At 39.9% G+C, this 17709-nt stretch overlaps 1 protein-coding gene and 1 pseudogene across 3 annotated transcripts in view; one reads left to right on the top strand and one right to left on the bottom strand.

Annotated features, from left to right (window-relative positions):
- Nucleotides 1–17709, top strand: part of BUB1 (BUB1 mitotic checkpoint serine/threonine kinase) — a 59070-nt gene that overhangs the window by 34191 nt on the left and 7170 nt on the right. For all 3 annotated transcript variants that reach the window (XM_066267700.1, XM_066267698.1, XM_066267699.1), the window contains 4 exons: nucleotides 738–894; nucleotides 4319–4403; nucleotides 11950–12188; nucleotides 13632–13775. In XM_066267700.1, coding sequence (XP_066123797.1) covers nucleotides 738–894; nucleotides 4319–4403; nucleotides 11950–12188; nucleotides 13632–13775 — 625 coding nt within the window. The remainder of the gene's footprint in view (nucleotides 1–737; nucleotides 895–4318; nucleotides 4404–11949; nucleotides 12189–13631; nucleotides 13776–17709) is intronic.
- LOC136328644 (alpha-endosulfine pseudogene) lies at nucleotides 2178–2649 on the bottom strand (annotated as a pseudogene).

The raw sequence follows: 17709 nt of genomic DNA, 5'->3' as shown, positions 1-17709 counted from the left end.
GACCACTAAACATGGCATCCTGGATTGGATCTGGAAGAAGAAAAGGGACGTGAGTAGGAAAATGAGGGAATCCAAATATACTGCTCACAAAAATTAGATACAGTATTTCAAAATGAATATGAAGTGATAAAATATCCCCTAATTTTTGTGAGTAGTATAATTTCTGTAGTCAATAGTATTATTTAGTTTTCACAAATATACCAGGATTTTGTTTGTTTGTTTGTTTTTAATGTTTATTTTATTGATATTAGAGAGAGGAAGGTAGGGAATGAAAGAGAGACAGGAACATTGATCTGTTCCTATATGTACCCTGACTGAAGATCGAACTGGCAACATCTGTGCTTTGATATGATGCTCTAACCAACTGAGCTACCCGGCCAGGGGACAAATATACCAGGGTTTTATGTTAATATTAGGAGTTTGATGATAGGTGTGTAAAAACTGTACTGTCTTTGAAATTCTTCTGTAAATCTAGACTTTTCAAATAAAATAAAAGTAAACATTGAAAAACAAAAATGTGACCCTTGTATGTAGAGTGACCCTACAGGGGTATGATAGGAAAGTCTAGTCCTGGGGAAAAGAACAGAACCACATCATCCTTGCCATGTGTCAACCAGTGTTACACCTTTTCCTTTTTAATTCCTCATTTCTCTGAATCTTAAAAAATGTTAATGTGTTAAGTTTCTTGGATGACACAGGGAGATGGCTGCTTTTATTCAGTTCATCTTCTGTTGCAGGAAGTACCTCACGCTGAAGTGTTTTCAGATGACTCAACTGTATGGGGTGCCCGCTGCACCAAGACGCTGGCGCCCAGTCCTAAGAGCTCCGGAGACTTCACGTCTGCTGCCTTCTGCACTCTTCCAGGGGACTTAGTGCGTACTCTGGAAAATAAAGGTGTGGGTTTGTCTTATGTTTTATAACAGTCAAAAAGGCCACTACTGACAGGTTAAATTATTTGGATGCTGAAAATAAGGAACATTTGTATTTTCTAATTTGCTAAGAGCAGCGAATAGCAAGTTTTAGTTCTTGGTATTATTCTACAGATCTCATTACTTTATTTATTTATTTATTTATTTTAGCTGTGTTCCAATCAATATTTTAATTTTTATTTATTTATTTATTTATTTTTTTTGGTGACAGACAGAGGGGCAGATAGGGACAGACAGACAGGAAGGGAGAGAGATGAGAAACATCAATTCTTTATTGCGGCTCCTTAGTTGTTCATTGATTGCTTTCTCATATGTGCCTTGACTGTGGGGCTACAGCAGACTGAGTGACCCCTTGCTCAAGCCAGTGACCTTGTGCTCAAGCTGGTGAGCTTTGCTCAAACCAGACGAGCCCACACTCAAGCCGGCGACCTTGGGATCTCGAACCTGGATCCTTCACATCCCAGTCCGACGCTTTATCCACTGCACCACCGCCTGGTCAAGCCTAGTCAATATTTTTACAATGAAATTTTAGTTTCACATAATTTTAACCTATCTCAAAATATTAATTTTTCAGCTATTTAAATATGCAAAACCTTTCTTAGCTTTCGGGCTGGACAAAGATGAATGATAGGGCCAATTTGGCAGGCAGGTACTATACTGACCTCTGGGGTTTTTTCCATTTGGCTGAACTGCTCTCCCCAGCTACAGAAAGTCTTGTTTGTGTCCTCTCTGGGTTCCAAAATCACTGAGTAAACCCTTAAGGAATATTTCCTGAAATTCCTTACATTTGTGTAGTGCTTTAAGGTAAAATACTTGTATATATTATCTTTAAATCTTTGTAATAATAAGACTAGCCTGACCTGTGGTGGCCTCGACCTGAAATGCTGATGTTAGGGTTTGAAGTTCCAGGCTTGCCTGGTCAAGGCACACAGAAGAAGCAAGTTGATGTTTCCTGCAACCCCCCTCCCCTTTCTCTAAAATCAATCAATACTTTTTTTTTTTTTACAGAGACAGAGAGTGAGTCAGAGAGAGGACAGACAGACAGGAACGGAGAGAGATGAGAAGCATCAATCATTAGTTTTTCATTGCGCGTTGCGACACCTTAGTTGTTCATTGATTGCTTTCTCATATGTGTCTTGACCGTGGGCCTTCAGCAGACCAAGTAGCCCCTTGCTGGAACCAGCGACGTTGGGTCCAAGCTGGTGAGCTTTGCTCAAACCTGGGTCCTCTGCATCCCAGTCTGATGTTCTATCCACTGCGCCACCGCCCCGCAAGCTTGGTGGTGATGAGCAAGGACTTTCTCTGGGGCAGATCCTGTAGGATGGGGATGTGGTCACCAGTCACCAGGTTCTTGTCTGGTCCTGCACTTGGCAGCTGCTTATTCTTCATCTTGGCTTTGGCCATGTTGTAGTCTCCTGAGTCAAAGTATTTTTGCCCTTTCTGCAGTCTCTTCATGAGGAAGTCTGAGCCTGCAGGCTTTTGTCCCAGGCTTGGATATTTGGCCTTTAGCTTTGCCTCCCCAGCTCTCTCCAGGAGAATACCTTCTTTCTCCTGCGTGTCCTGCTTCTCCTCGCTGGTCTCCTCCGCAGGGTTCTCCTCTTCTTGTTTCTGGGACATGGTGGGACCGGGACTGTGGAGTGTAGGGGGACCAGGAAGTCAACCGGAGAAGGGAAGGGGGAGGGGAAATGGGGACAACCTGTGCTGCTTCTTCGGCTCCTGTCACTAGAGTTGCTCAGTCAAAATGGCCGATCTCATTACTTTAGAGACATAGCCAAGGACTAACTCAGAAAATTTTCTTAATTTTGAGTAATGTGACTCCAAGAGAGTAATGAGAAAACTCAAAAATGGTCCTTATTACTCCCAAATGTAACACTTGTATTAATATATCTAAGATCTTTATATATCTGAATTGCACCTTAATGTATAACATTCTGACTGAGCACAGATAGGTTTTAAATACCAGCCCGCACTGTGAGATCTGGAACCACCCACATTTTTAATTACCAATGATTCACCAGCTGAACTCTTGTCACGGCTGGCACTTTTTAAAGAGTAGCAGTTGTTTCCCAAAGCATGCGGTGAAAGACCTGCCATGGGACTTCACTCCCCTGGATGGAAGCATATTTGAGCCATAGACTTAAAAATGTTTAACTAAGGTTAATTTTTTTTTTCTTACAATATTAACAAATACAGTATATTTCTTTTCTGAATTTTAAAGGAGAGTTCAGTTGAAACTTGGAAAATTGCCAAGTTTTATCACAAGTTTGCCACTTTAATAAAAAGTTTTTTCCACAAAAAAAAAAAAAAGTTTTTTCCCTCAAAAAAACTAGTTTAGTCAAGAGCCTTTCAAAATAGTCAAAATTGGCTACACTTAGAGTATTTGCCACTTTGGTTCTATAAATAGAAGCTAATGTTTTTTTGTTTTTTTTTTAATTTTTTTTTATTTATTCATTTTTAGAGAGGGAGAGAGACAGAGAGAGGAGAGAGAGATGGGGGGGCGGGGGGAGGAGCTGGAAGCATCAACTCCCATATGTGCCCTGACCAGGCAAGCCCAAGGTTTCGAACCAGCGACCTCAGCATTTCCAGGTCGACGCCTTATCCACTGCGCCACCACAGGTCAGGCTAGAAGCTAATGTTTAATATTAAAACCTATTAGCACCTATTTGGTGAGGCAATATTTGATAAAATTTAATCCATTATGATACTTGGTCATATATAGTATTAATGTCATTTGGTAAGTTTATTCTATATTTCTTTCCTATCTAGTCTGTTGATCAATAGTTTTTATGTTAAAGGAAGTAGTAACTATTACCAGGAAGTGAGCTTTCTTTCTTTTTCTATTTTTTTAAATATTTTATTTATTGATTTGAGAGAGAGAGAGAGAGAGAGCAAGCAGCATCAACTTGTACTTGCTTCACTTTAGTTGTTCATTGATTGCTTCTCGTATGTGCCTTAACCGGGCAAGCCTGAGGTTTTGAACTGGCAACCTTGGCATTGCTGGTTGTAGCTCTATCCACTGTGCCTCCACAGGTCAGCCCTGAGCTTTCTGATACAAACTTAATACTGACTGAGGGAAGGACACCAAAAGCTCTGCCCTCCAGAAGCCTTGCTGCCTTTTATACTCCATGTCTGTGGTCAGGCTCTCCCAAAGTAGGATGTGGCCTGCCACCCATACCAGTAACCTCCCGTTGTTCAGTCTCCTGCCCACAGTGAATGTGCCCTCTCCTGGCCCTAATCTTTGAAAGGAGTGAAGTGATTTTCCCCCATTTGAAAAATCTTGCAGCACATTTTGCCATAGAACATTATTTAAAAATTGTAATGAAAGTCACTATAAAACTTGTGTACATACATGCACACATAATGTCTGCCTCTAATTTTGTATGTTTTAGAAAATGTGGTAGCAGCACAGTGTATCCCTGGGACTTTGAATTCATGTGAAGAAAACGTGGAACCCTCAAAAGACAGAAAGTTCAGGTATTGTGAGCGTGAGGTCCTGTCACTCCATTTTCATTCTGGCTTTGCTTTAGTTATAATAGAATTTCAATTCTTAACGGCTAATAGAGTTTTTATGGACTTGCAGCTTTAAGTAGGAAGGTCCTCTCTGTAGATAAATACAATGATCATTTTAAACATGGGGTGCATCAGGGCCATGAGAGAAGCAGTGAGGTAGCAGAGAATTCCTGTGGGAGCAGTTTCTGTGCCTGACTTTCACTCATTTTGGGAGCAGAACTGCAAATACTAGCCAAAGATTCTGACATAGAAAGGCTTGCAGAACTGAGCAAACAGAAATCTTTCTCTATACCCATTGGTATTGAGAAAAATCAATAACTTTTTTTTTTCTGAAGTGAGAAGCAGGGAGGCAGAGAGACAGACTCCCGGGATCCACCCAGCAAGCCCACCAGGGGCGATGTTCCGCCCATCTGGGGTGTTGCTCCATTGTAACTGAAGCCATTCCAGCACCTGAGGTGGAAGCCATGTAGCCATCCTCAGTGCCCGGGCCAACTTTGCTCCATTGGAGCCTTGACTGCAGGAGAGGAAGAGAGAGAGAGAGAGAAAGAAGAAGGAGAAGGGTGGAAAAGCAGATGGGCACTTCTTCTGTGTGCCCTGGCTGGGAAACAAACCCAATAACTTTCTTTTATGAGGAAGAAGATTCAGTTGTTTAAGCCTCTTAGGCATTTGTATAAAATGCAGACTTACTATGCATTAATGTTTTGCAGAATTAAAATTCCTACTTTTTTTTTTTTTTTTAACAGAGAAAGAGTCAGGGAGAGGGACGTATAGGGACAGATAGGAAGGGCGAGAGATGAGAAGCATCAATTCTTTGTTGCAGCACCTTAGTTGTTCATTGATTGTTTTCTCATATGTGCCTTGACCAGGGGGTCTGCAGCAGATCAAGTGACCCCTTGCTCAAGCCAGTGACTTCTGGGCTCAAGCCAGTGACTATAGGATCATGTTTATGATCCCACGCTCAAGCCGTTGACCCTGTGCTCAAGCCTGATGAACCCATGCACAAGCCAGGGACCTTAGGGTTTTGAACCTGGGTCCTTTGCATCGCAGTCCCATGCTCTATCCACTGCACACCGCCTGGTCAGGCAAAATTCCAACATACTTGGATAGTCTTATAAATGTCATGGACACTGAAAGTAGCTACAGTCTTTGAGTATTTATTATATTCCAGAACAGTAGCTATGTTTTTCATGTACTATATTGTTTAATCTTTTTTAAGTGAAAGGAGGGGAGATAGTGAGACATACTATCTGGGGCATGTGCCCCAACCGGGATCCACCTGATAACCCCAATCTGAGGCTGAAGCTCGAATCAACCAACCTAATTTTAGCGCCTGATGCTGACACACTCAGACTAACTGAGCCATCCTTAGTGCCCGGGGCCCATGCTCAAACCAATCAAGCCACTGGCTGTGGGAGAGGAGGGAGAGAAGGGGGAGAAGGTGGGAGAGGGAAGCAGATGGTTACTTGTCTTGTGTGCCCTGCCCGACATTGAACCTAGGACATTCATATACCGGGCTAATGCTCTATCCACTGAGTCAACTGGCCAGGGCCTTAATTAATCTTACAGTAACTTTAGTTGTAGGAACTTCTACCATTATAGATGAGGAAACCAGGTCTAGAAGGCTAAATAAATTACCTAAAGCCATACAGCTTCTAATTGGCAGCGCTAGAAATTATCTCTTATTTTAGAACCCTTGCTTTCACAACTAGGCTATACTGATTCTTGATATCTTTTTAAACTAAGACCCTAGTGAATAGTGGGGGGATAAAGGACATGAGCAGAATTTATAAAAGAACAATTAGTAAATAAACATGTGGGAAATAGTTAACTTATGAATAATACAATTAAGGCAAATTAAATAAATTTTGCCTTAATTTAAAATTCTCAGAATACTACCACAAGCCACCCTTAGCATAAGATTAACTTAGCAGTACATAGGACAGAGCCCTGGCTGGTTGCTCAGTTAGTGGTTAGAGGGAGTGTTGTCCTAAAATGACAGGTTGCGGGTTTGATCGCTGGTCTGGCAGATATGGGAAACAACCAATGAATACACAACTAAGTGGAAAAGAGCAAATATTTCCTTTCCCCCTCCCCTCTCTCTCTTCTACTCTCGGTCTCTGTAAAAAAAACCAATCAAAAAAAAAAAAAGAATTACGCCCTGGCCAGATAGTTTGGTTGGAGCGTCATCCTGGAGTGCAGGCGTTGCCAGTTGGCTCCCTGTCAGGGCACAAAGAGGAACAGCTCGATGTTCCTATCTCTCTGTCTTTCTTTGCCTCTCTCTAAGAAAAAATTACATAGGACAGAATCAAGCCTGATGCTACGGATTCCCAGTGCATATTTCTAATTCTCCCAATCTAGATACAATTACAAATGATTATTTTTTTTACTGTAATCAGTGGTGACAGAGATACAGTACTGTTACCTTTTCAGTGTTCATGGGGAAAGAGCTAGAAAGGTAACCAAATATTTATGGAGTGGTAAAAAAAAGTTTTGTTAATCACAAATGTACAAAAACTAATTTGGGCACTCATGTTGCTGGTAGCAATGTACATGGTTTGGAGACAACATTTTTCTGTGTTTGGCTACCCCTGTTATATGTTTTGTTGTAATATAAATTACTGGAAATACTTTCAATATCTCAGAACCATGGCATTTTTATATTCCATCATACATCCAGTGACTCAAATGGTGTACAGTCATTAAAATCCATGCTGGAACTGTGGAGAAACCAGCAGACACAACCTTTACCAAATGCATGGTGATATCGTGTAATGACAAGGGCACTTCACCTCTGATATTATACCCCAAAACCAATACTCACAGTCCAGTCATAACAAAACATCAGAGAAAGCCACATTGAAAGGCATTCTATAAAATGCCTGGCCAGTGCTTCTCAAAACTGACAGGCTTTGGAAAGTAGGAAAAACTCAGAAACTGTGACAGATGAGAAGAGAGAGTTGAGGAAACATGACAGCTAAACGCAACATGGTGCCCAAGGTCAGGTCCTGGAGCACTGAAGGGCAGTGTGAAAAAGTGCAAATCTATGTGAAGTCTGGAAGTAGTTAATTTTGGTTTGTTGGTTTTGACAAAGGTATCACTATAATTTGAGATAATTAGAGAAATTGGGTGAGGAGTATAATTTATTGGAATAACATGGTTCACCAAACCTTACAGGTTTCAAGTGTACAGCTCAGTATTATACCATCTACACGCCACACTGTGTACCCTTTTGCCCCAGGCAAAGTCTCTTTCCACCCCCATTTCCCTTTCCTCCCTCCACCTATCTACCCCCACCTCCACTCTGGCTGTTGCCACCCTGTTGTCTGTATCTGTGTATTGTCTATATATGTTCTTTGATTCATCCTTTTACCTTCTTTCATCCAGTCCCCTCACAACTTTCTCCTTTGACAACTATCCATCTGTTCCATGTAGCCGTACCTTTGTTTCTATTTTGTTCATCAGTTTATTGTGTTCTTTAGATTACACATATAAGTGAAGGTCATCTGGTATTTATCTCTGACTAGCTTATTTCACTTAGCATAATAATCTCCTGGTCCATTTATGTATATTCAAAGGGTAAGATTTCCTTCCTTTTTATGGTTGTATAGTATTCCATTGTATCATAGTTTTTTAATCCACTCATTCACTCATGAACACTTGGACTGCTTTCAGATCTTGGTTATTGTAAATAGTGCTGCAGTGAACATAGGGATACATACATTTTTTCGAATTAATGTTTTGGGTTTCTTCAGATATATTCTCAGAAGTGGGATAGGTGGGTCAAAAGCAAATCCATTTTTAATTTTTTGAGAAAACTCCATACTGTTTTCCACAGTGGCTGAACAGGTATGCATTCCTGCCAGCAGTGCAGGAGGGTTCCCTTTTCTCCATACCCTCACAAGTACTTGTTTGTTGATTTGTTGATGAGAACCATTCTGACAGGTGTGAGGTGATACCTCCTTGTGGTTTAATTTGTATCTCTCTGATGATAGTGACATTCAGCATTTTTTCATAAGCTTGTTGGCCATCCATATTTCTCTTTGGAGAAGTGTCTATTCAGGTCCTTTGCCCATTTTTAAATTGACTTGATTATCTTCCTGGTGTTGAATTTTATAAGTTCTTTATAAATTTTTGTTATTAACCCCTTGTCAGATGTATCGGTGATTATGTTCTCCCATGCAGTGGGTTGGCTTTTCATTTTCTTGATGGTGTCTTTTGCTCTGCAAAAGCTTTTAGTTTGATGTATGTAGTTCCATTTGTTTATTTTTTCTTTTGTTTCACTTTCTTGAGGACATATATCAGCAAAACTATTGCTGTTAGAAATCTGAGATTCTATGTTTTTTCTAGTATTTTTATGGTTTTGTGATTTACATTTAAGTCTTTTATCCATTTTGAGTTTATTCTTGCATATGGTACAAGTTGGTGGTCTAGTTTCATTTCTTTGCAGGTACTTATCCAATTTTTCCAATACCATTTATTGAAGAGACTCTCTACTCCATTGTATGCTCTTGCCTCCTTTGTCAAATATTGATTGACCATAAAAGCATGGGTTTATTTCTGGCTTTGCCGTTCTGTTCTTTGATATGTATGCCTGTTCTTATGCCTGTAGCAGGCATTTTGATTACAGTGGCCTTGTACTATAACTTGGTATCAGGAAGTGTGATACCTCCCACTTTGTCCTTCATTACCAAGATTGCTGAGGCTATTCTGGTTCTCTTGTGGTTCTATATTAAGTTTTGGAATATTTGTTCTAAATCTATTAAGTATGCCATTGGTATTTTACTAGGAATTTCATTGAATCTATAGATTGCTTCTGGAAGTATGGACATTTTAATGATGTTAATTCTTCCTATCCATGAACATGGTATATGCTTCCACATGTTTGTATCTTCCTCAATTTTCTTTCTTTTTTTCTCCAAGATTTTATTTATTGATATTTAGAGAGAGGAGAGAGAGAGACAGAGAGAGAGAGGGCAGGGGGGTAGGGAGGAGTGTGGAGCATCAGTTTGTAGTTGCTTCTCATATGTGCCTTGACCGGGCAAGCCCAGTGTCTTGACAGGCAACTTCAGCATTCCAGGTTGATGCCTATCCATTGCGCCACCACAAGTCAGGCCTCAATTTCTTTTTTCAATGTCATATAATTTTCCAAGTACAAGTCTTTTACCTTCTTGTTTAAATTTATTCCTGGATACTTTTTTTTTTCTTGCAATAATAAATGGAATTGTTTCTTTATTTTCTCTTTCTGACAGTTTATTATTGGTGTATAAAAATACCACTAATTTCTGAATATTAATTTTGTATCCTGCCTTGTCGAAATCATTTATTAGATCTAGTAGTTTTTGGTGGAGATTTTGGGCTTTTCTATGTATAATATCACATCATCAGCAAATAATTTTACTTTTTTCTTTCCAATTTGGATGCCTTTTATTTCTTCTTGTCTGATTACTGTGGCTAGGACTTCTAGTACTATGTTGGATGAGAGTGGCGAAAGCGGACATCCCTGTTTTCTTTCTGATCTTAAGGAAAATGCTTATAACCTGACCTGTGGTGGTGAAATGGTTAACATATCAAACTGGAATGCTACTGTTGCCAGTTCGAAACCCTGAGCTTGTTTAGTCAAGGCACAGAAGAGAAGCAACTTCTGTAAGTTGATGCCTCCTGCTGCCCCCCCCCCTCTAAAATCAATAATAAAATCTAAAAAAGAAAAGAAAGAAATGCTTATAGATTTTTTTTTTAAGAGGAGGAAGTGGGAGACAGAGAAACAGGAACATTGAGCTATTCCTATATGTGTCCTGACTTGGAATTGAACCAGGAACTTTTGTGCTTCCAGATGGTGCTCCAACCAACCGAGCTATCTACCCAGGGCTTACAATGCTTGTAGATTTTGCCCATTGTGCCCCTGTATAAATTCATCTGTATAAATTCATCTGCGCCATATGTAGCCTTTGTTACGTTGAGATATGGTCCCTCTATTCCCACTTTGCTGAGAATTTTTATCATAAATGGGTGCTGGATTTTATCAGATGCTTGCTGGGTTTCATCAGATGCTTTTTCTGCATCTATTGATTTGATCATGTGATTTTTATCCTTCATTCTATGTGATGAATCACATTTATTGATTTGGAATATTGTACCAGCCTTGCATCCCCAGAATAAATCCCACTTGATCATGATGTATGATCTTTTTAATGTATTGCTGGATCTGGTTTGCTAATAATTTTTTGAGATTTTTAGCATCTAATGTTCATCAGGTATATTGGCCTATAGTTTTTTTTGTTTATTTGGTTTTTGGGGGTTTTTTTGTGGGTTTTTTTACAGAGAGAGTCAGAGAGAAGGATAGGCAGACAGGAATAGAAAGAGATGAGAAGCATCAATCATCAGTTTTTCATTGTGGCACTTTAGTTGTTCATTGATTGCTTTCTCATATGTACCTTGACTGGGGGACTGTAGCGGACTGAATAACCCCTTGCTTAAGCCAGCGACCTTGGGTCCAAGCTGGTGAGCTAATTTTTTTCTTTTTTGCTCAAACCAGATGAGCCTGTGCTCAAGCTGGCAACCTCAGGGTCTCAAACCTGGGTCCTCCGCATCCCAGTCTATCCACTGCACCACAGCCTGGTCTGGCGGCCTATAGTTTTATTTCTTTTGAGTGTCTGTTTCTTGGAATTTATCCATTTCCTCAGGTTGTCCAATTTGTTGGCGTATAGTTCTTCATAGTATTATTTTTTCCTTATACTTCCTCTGGGCTTTTTTGTTCTTTTTTTAGTTCTTTCATGTGTAGGGTTGTTTATTTGACATTTTTCTTCTTGAGGTATGCCTATAATGCTATGAACTTCCCTCTCAGGACTGCTTTTCACTGTGTCTTTTGGATTTTTGGTTGTTGTATGTTCATTTTCATTTGTTTCAGGGAAATATTTGATTTGTTCTTTGATCTCATTGTTAACCCATTTGTTTTTTAATAACATGCTATTCAGCCCCCTTGAGTTTGAATGTTTTTTAGTTTTTTTTATTGTAGTTGATTTCTAGTTTCATATCATTGTGGTCAGACAAGATACTTGTTATGATTTCAATCTTTTTAAATTTATTGAGACTTGTTTTGTATCCCAACATGTGGTCTATCCTAGAAAATGTACCACATGCACTTAAAAAGAATGTATATTCTGCTGCTTTGGGGTGCTGAGGATAGCTTAGTCGATTTGAGCATTGGGCCCTGATGGGGGTTGCTGGCTAGATCCTGGTTGGGGCACATGTGGGAGTCTGTCTGTCTCCTTTCCCCTCACTTAAAAAAAATGCCTGTGTTGAGGTAAAAATGCAACCTGAAATTGATATATAAATTCATCTGTATAAAAATATATTCTTACCTATGTATTTATGTATATTGGAAATAAAGATGGAGTAAGGTATATTAGAGCTGAACTTTGCTTCTAAGAGAAATACAGAGTGTGGTTCCTGTAAGCCTCTGGTCACACATAGTGTTTTGTTTCCTCCTCTGTTATTCCTTTTACACTTCCAGTCCAATTCTAGAGGAAGGCCCAGAACCAGCAGTGACTGCTGATGCACCTTCAGCATCCTCGCTGCATCTGAGCCAGCCAGCTGTGAGGGGCTTGCTGACCAGCGAGGCAGAGCGGAGCCTGAAGGCTTGTACTCTCACGGACACTGACCTTGCCCTTGTGGGGGAGCCATCAGATGCCAGCACTGGGTTCCAGGAAGACTGGATGCAGCCTCCTTCATTTGGGAATGTTGATACCTCAAGTATGAACTGATTTACAGTGTTCATTGTGCCCCTGAATAAGGACAAGTGCCTGGTAAAAGCTGTTTCATGACATGCTCAAAGAGTAGGAACTTGAATGTCATTGAGTAGAACACAAGTTCAGACAGAACTTGCATACCATATCACAACAGGAGCATGCTTGAGGGCAAGTTCATCTATTTAATTTTTAGAAAGTGTCTAAATAAGTACCTATTAGAAGAGGGAATTGGAGGACCTACTATGTGCCAAGCATATACTACTATTGACTTCATTTTACAGAAAAATAACCTGGCTCAGGGTTAAGGGACCTCAACCCCAGGCTATATAGAAACATCTTACATAGTGGTGAGAAACACAGCCTATGGAGATAGACTGACTAGGTTCTAATCCTGGCTCCCCCTCTTATGAGGTTATGTGATCTTGGCTGAGGTTATTTCAGTCCTTCGTAGCCCTCTTTCTGTGAAGTAGCGGTCATTCATGGCTGTACCTACTTTGGAAGGACCAAGTGAGTTACAAACTAAATGTGAAGTCCTCAGGACTTATTCTAGATAGGCTTAGCACTAAGTACATGTTAATTATGCTGGATTAGTCTTTGATAATTGCCACTAACTTTTTTCTTCCCTTTAGAAATGATTTCTCTTTTGTGAACCCAAAGTATTTCATACATGCAGATTGCACATAGGTAGTGTAAATGTTAAAAAGTAACGTATTTTATAGACAGAAGTGGAAAAGCAATTTTAGAGAATATATATCTGAGCTTGTTAGAAATAATTTATTAATTATTCCTAGTCTGCTTTTAAGACGTGCACCTGAAATTATGCTAACGGCAGTATCTAGCAGTTCCAGATGAGGTGAAACAGTTACCCTTGGCACTTATTGGTCTAAATTTGTAGATCTAAAATAACAAATAATGAGCTGTGTGTAGAACTACCCGTTTTGACTTTTTTTTTTTTTTTTTGTATTTTTCTGAAGTTAGAAGCAGAGAGGCAGTCAGATCCCTGCATGCACCCAACCTGGATCCATCCAGCATGCCCACCAGGGGGCGATGCTCTGCTCATCTGGGGCGTTGCTCCATTGCAACCAGAGCCATTCTAGTGCCTTAGTGCCTGGGCCAACTTTGCTTCAGTGGAGCCTTGGCTGCAGGAGGGGAAGAGAAAGACAGAGAGAAAGGAGAGGGGGAAGGTTGAGAAGCAGATGGGCACTTCTCCTGTGTGCCCTGACTGGGAATCAAACCCAGGACTTCCACACGCTGGGCCAACACTCTACCGCTGAGCCAACCAGCCAGGGCCCATTTTGACTTTTGAAAATGTTTCTTTATTATTTGAATCAATGCTCTTTACAGATAAGTTCTTTTGAAAGCTGATTTAATGCATGTCTCCACTTGCTTTATTTGTAGTATCTTAGGAGCTGAATTTATTTTCTGTTTTTGTTTTTATTCCTTTAAGACTTCACTGTTGAGAATCCATGGGATGATGAATTGATTTTCAAACTTCTATCTGGACTTACTCAACCAGTGCTCTCCCATCCAAATGCTTTTAAATGGCAGTGTCAACTTCCTGCCATCAAGCCCAAGACTGAGTTTCAACTGGGTAAGAAAACTTTAAACTCTTGTTTCTCTGTGGGAAGTTGGTGGTAACTCGTGTGTGTGTGATTCTGCTCTTGGAACCACCACCACTTCTGCATGGACAGGTAAAGAGTTTTATCCATAGGACTAAGCACAGAACATTTTGCTAAGGTACAACAGTAGTGAGCATTTTGATTGCTTTGGGCCTGTAACTTATAGAAGGCCAGTTGGCAATAGCTATCAAAATTAAAAATGCACAGAGCATCGCCCTGTAGGGGGCTTACTGGGTGGATCTCTGTTGGGGCACATGCAGGAGTCTGTCTCTCTGCCTCCCCTCCTCTCATTTAATAAAAAAAAAAAATTTTTTTTAAATGCACATACTTTTAGACGCAGACATCGCTTCCGAGAATTTTCTGCACATATACTGCATGTTTTCCAAATGACATGTGCATGTAAAAGCAGCAGGTTGGAAGCTACATGAAGTGTTGACGGGGATTGCTTCAGTAAGTGACTGCCACCTGTGCAGTGAAATGCAGCTCTCTGTTCTATAAAGGATGACCGCCAAAACATGCTATAAGTGAAAGGACAGGCAATTACTATGTGCTGCTTTTTGTTTCTAAAGAAGGCTAAGATCATATTTATAATATGTATTCATACTTGATAGTATTTCCAGAGAACTCTTGAAAGATACTCAAAAATGAATAAAAATGGCCAACTTTTAGTGGGAGTGGGAAAGTGGGTGTGAATAACAATGGGAACAACACTTCTCACAGGGTGCTTTCTAACATTGTTACATTATTAATGGAAGTTTATCTTAGGGTTCCCTCTCTTGGTATTTTAAGTTCTGTGTTGAGAAATGTGAAGTGACATAGTATCTATCCATCATTACAGTCTCAGAGCAGTTTCACTGCCCTAAAAGTACTCTGCTCCAGCAGTTCATGCCTCCCTCCCTCCACCAGAAATTCTGACAAGCACTAATCCTTTCACTAACTGTCTCCATAGTTTTGCCTCTTCTAGGACATCATATATACTGCTCACAAAAAAGGGGATCTTTTATAGCTTCATACTCATTTTAAAATATCCCCTAATTTTTGTGAGCAGTATAGTTGTAACCATACAATATATAGACTTTTCAGGTTGGCTTACTTCACTTAGCAATGTGCATTTAAGTTTCTTCCATGTCTTGTAATGGCTTAATAGCTCTTTTTAATTGCTGAGTAACATTTCACTGTACAAATGAACTATCATTTATTTATTCATTCACCTAGTTTTGGCAATTATGAATAAAGGTGCTGTACACATTCCAGTGCAGTTTTTGTGTGGATATAAGTTTTCAATTCATTTGGGTAAATAGCAAGGACGTTGATTGCTGAATCATATGGTAAGAATATGTTTACTTTTTTAAGAAGCTGCCAAACTGTCTTCCAGAAGGGTTCATGCCATTTTGCATTCCCACCAGCAAGAATGAGAGTTCTGGCTGCTCCACATTTTCACAGCATTTGGTGTTGTCAGCATTTTCAATTTAACCGTTCTAATATGTGTGCAGTGGTATCTCATTATTGTTTTAATTTGCAATTGCTTAATGAAATGACATTGACGTTTCTTATATGTTTATTGCCATCTATATGTTCTCTGTTCAGTTATATGTTCAGATCTTTTGCCCCCTTTTTAATCAGGTTGTTCGTTTTCTTAGTGTTGAGTTTTAAGAGTTCACTGTATATTTTGGATAACAGTCTTCTATAAGATGGGTGTTTTGCAAAGACTTTCTCATTTCTCAGTCTCTGGCTTTTCTTTTTATTCTATTAACTGTGTCTTTTTTGTTTTTCCTTGTATTTTTCCGAAGTGAGAAGTGGGGGGACGGCAGACAGATTCCCACATGCGCCTGACAAGGATCCATCCAGCATGCCCACTAGGGGGCGATGCTTGGCCCATCTGGGGCATTGCTCTGCTGTAACTGGAACCATTCTGGCGCCTGAGGTGGAGGCCATGGAGCTGTCCTCAGTGCCCAGGCAACTTTGCTCCAATGGAGACTTGGCTGTGGGAGGGGAAGAGAGAGACAGAGAGGAAGGAGAGAGGGAGGGTGGAAAAGCAGATAGGCGCTTCTTCTGTGTGCCCTGGCCAGGAATGGAACCTAGGACTTCCACACACCAGACTTCCACACACCAGGCTGATGCTCTACTTCTAAGCCAACTGGCCAAGGCCTGTGTCTTATTGACACAGGTTTTTAATTTTAATGAAGTCCAGTTTATCAGTTTTTTTTCTTTTGCAGATTATGCTTTTGGTGTATCTAAGAGGTCATCAGCAAATCCAAGGTCACCTAGGTTTTCTTCTGTGTTATCTTCTAGGACTTTCATAGTTTTGTGTTTTACATTTAGGTGTATGGTCCATTTTGACTTGTGAAAGTTTCTGTATCTAGCTTTAGTTTTGCATGTTGATGTCCAATTATTCTATCACAATTTGTTGAAAAGGTTTTAATTGAATTGCCTTTGCTTTCTTGTCAGTGAACAGCTGACTGTATTTGTTTGCATCTATTTATGGGTCTGTTTCTCTGTTCCATTGATCTGTTTGTTTTTCACCAGTACCACAGTGTCCTGAGTATGATAGCTTTTACAGTAAGTTTTGAGGTTGGGTAGTATCAATCTTTGCTGTGTTAGTCTTCAATATTGCAAGGGCTATTTTGGGTCTTTTCCCTCTCCATATAAACTTTAGAATCACTTTGTCAGTATCCGTGAAATAACTTACTGGGGTTTTGATTGGGATTACATTGAATCTATAAATTAAGTTGGGAAGAATAACATCTTGGCAATATTGTGTTATCATGTACATGGGATATCTATTTAAATCTTTGATTTCATCAGTTTCCTCATATAGATCTTATACTTATTCTGTTCGAGTTATACCTAAGTGTTTTAATAATGCTTGCATACCTGGGGTGCTAATGTTAATGGTATTGTGTGGGGTCTTTTTGTTTTTTTGTTTTGTATTTTTCCGAAGTTAGAAGTGGGAAGGCAGTCAGACAGACTCCCGCATGTGCTCAGCCGGGATCCATCCGGCATGCCCACCAGGGAGCAATGCTTTGCCCATCTGGGGCGTTGCTCCATTGCGGCTGGAGCCATTCTAGCTCCTGAGGCAGAAGCCATGGAGTCATCCTCAGCGCCCGGGCCAACTTTGCTCCAATGGAGCCTTGGCTGTGGGAGGGGAAGAGAGAGACAGAGGGGAAAGGGTGGAGAAACAGATGGGCACTTCTCCTGTGTGCCCTGGCTGGGAATCAAACCTGGGACTTCCACACGCTGGGCTGACGCTCCACTGCTGAGCCAACTGGCCAGGGCTGGTATTGGGTTTTTAATTTCTTATTCTATTTATTCATTTCTGGTAAGTAGGAAAGCAGTTGACTTGTATATTAACCTTGTTTCCTTCAACCTTGCTATTATTGCTTATTAGCTACAGACTTTTTTTGATTCTTTGGGATTTTCTGGATAGACAATGCTGTCATCTATGTACAAAGGCTATTTTATTTCTTCTTTCCCAATCTATATGCCTCTTATTTCCTTTTCTTGCCCTTTTGCATTAGCTCGAACTTCCAGTTCAATGCTGAATAGGAGCAATGAGAACAGATATCCTCACTTTGTTCCTGATCTTAATGGGAAAACATATATCTAGTTTTTCATAGTTAAGTATGATATTAACTGTAGGTTTTTTGTAGATGTTCTTTATCAAGTTAAGAAACTTCTCTTTTATTCCTAGTTTGCAGAGAATCATCATGAATGGGTGTTGAATTTTTTTAAAATACTTTTTCTGCAGGTATTGAGACAGTCATGTGATTTTTATTTTTAGTCTGTTGATATGATGGGTTATATTAAGTGATTTTTGAATGTTCAGCCAGCTTAGCATACCTAGATTAAATTCTATATAGTTGTAGTATATAATTTTTTTATACTTTTTAAAAATTTAATTTGCTA

Source organism: Saccopteryx bilineata, chromosome 3 (assembly GCF_036850765.1).
Source record: "Saccopteryx bilineata isolate mSacBil1 chromosome 3, mSacBil1_pri_phased_curated, whole genome shotgun sequence".
Lineage (NCBI taxonomy): Eukaryota > Metazoa > Chordata > Mammalia > Chiroptera > Emballonuridae > Saccopteryx > Saccopteryx bilineata.
Note: the sequence above shows the minus strand (reverse complement) of the source record. Positions and strands in the feature narration are given on the sequence as shown.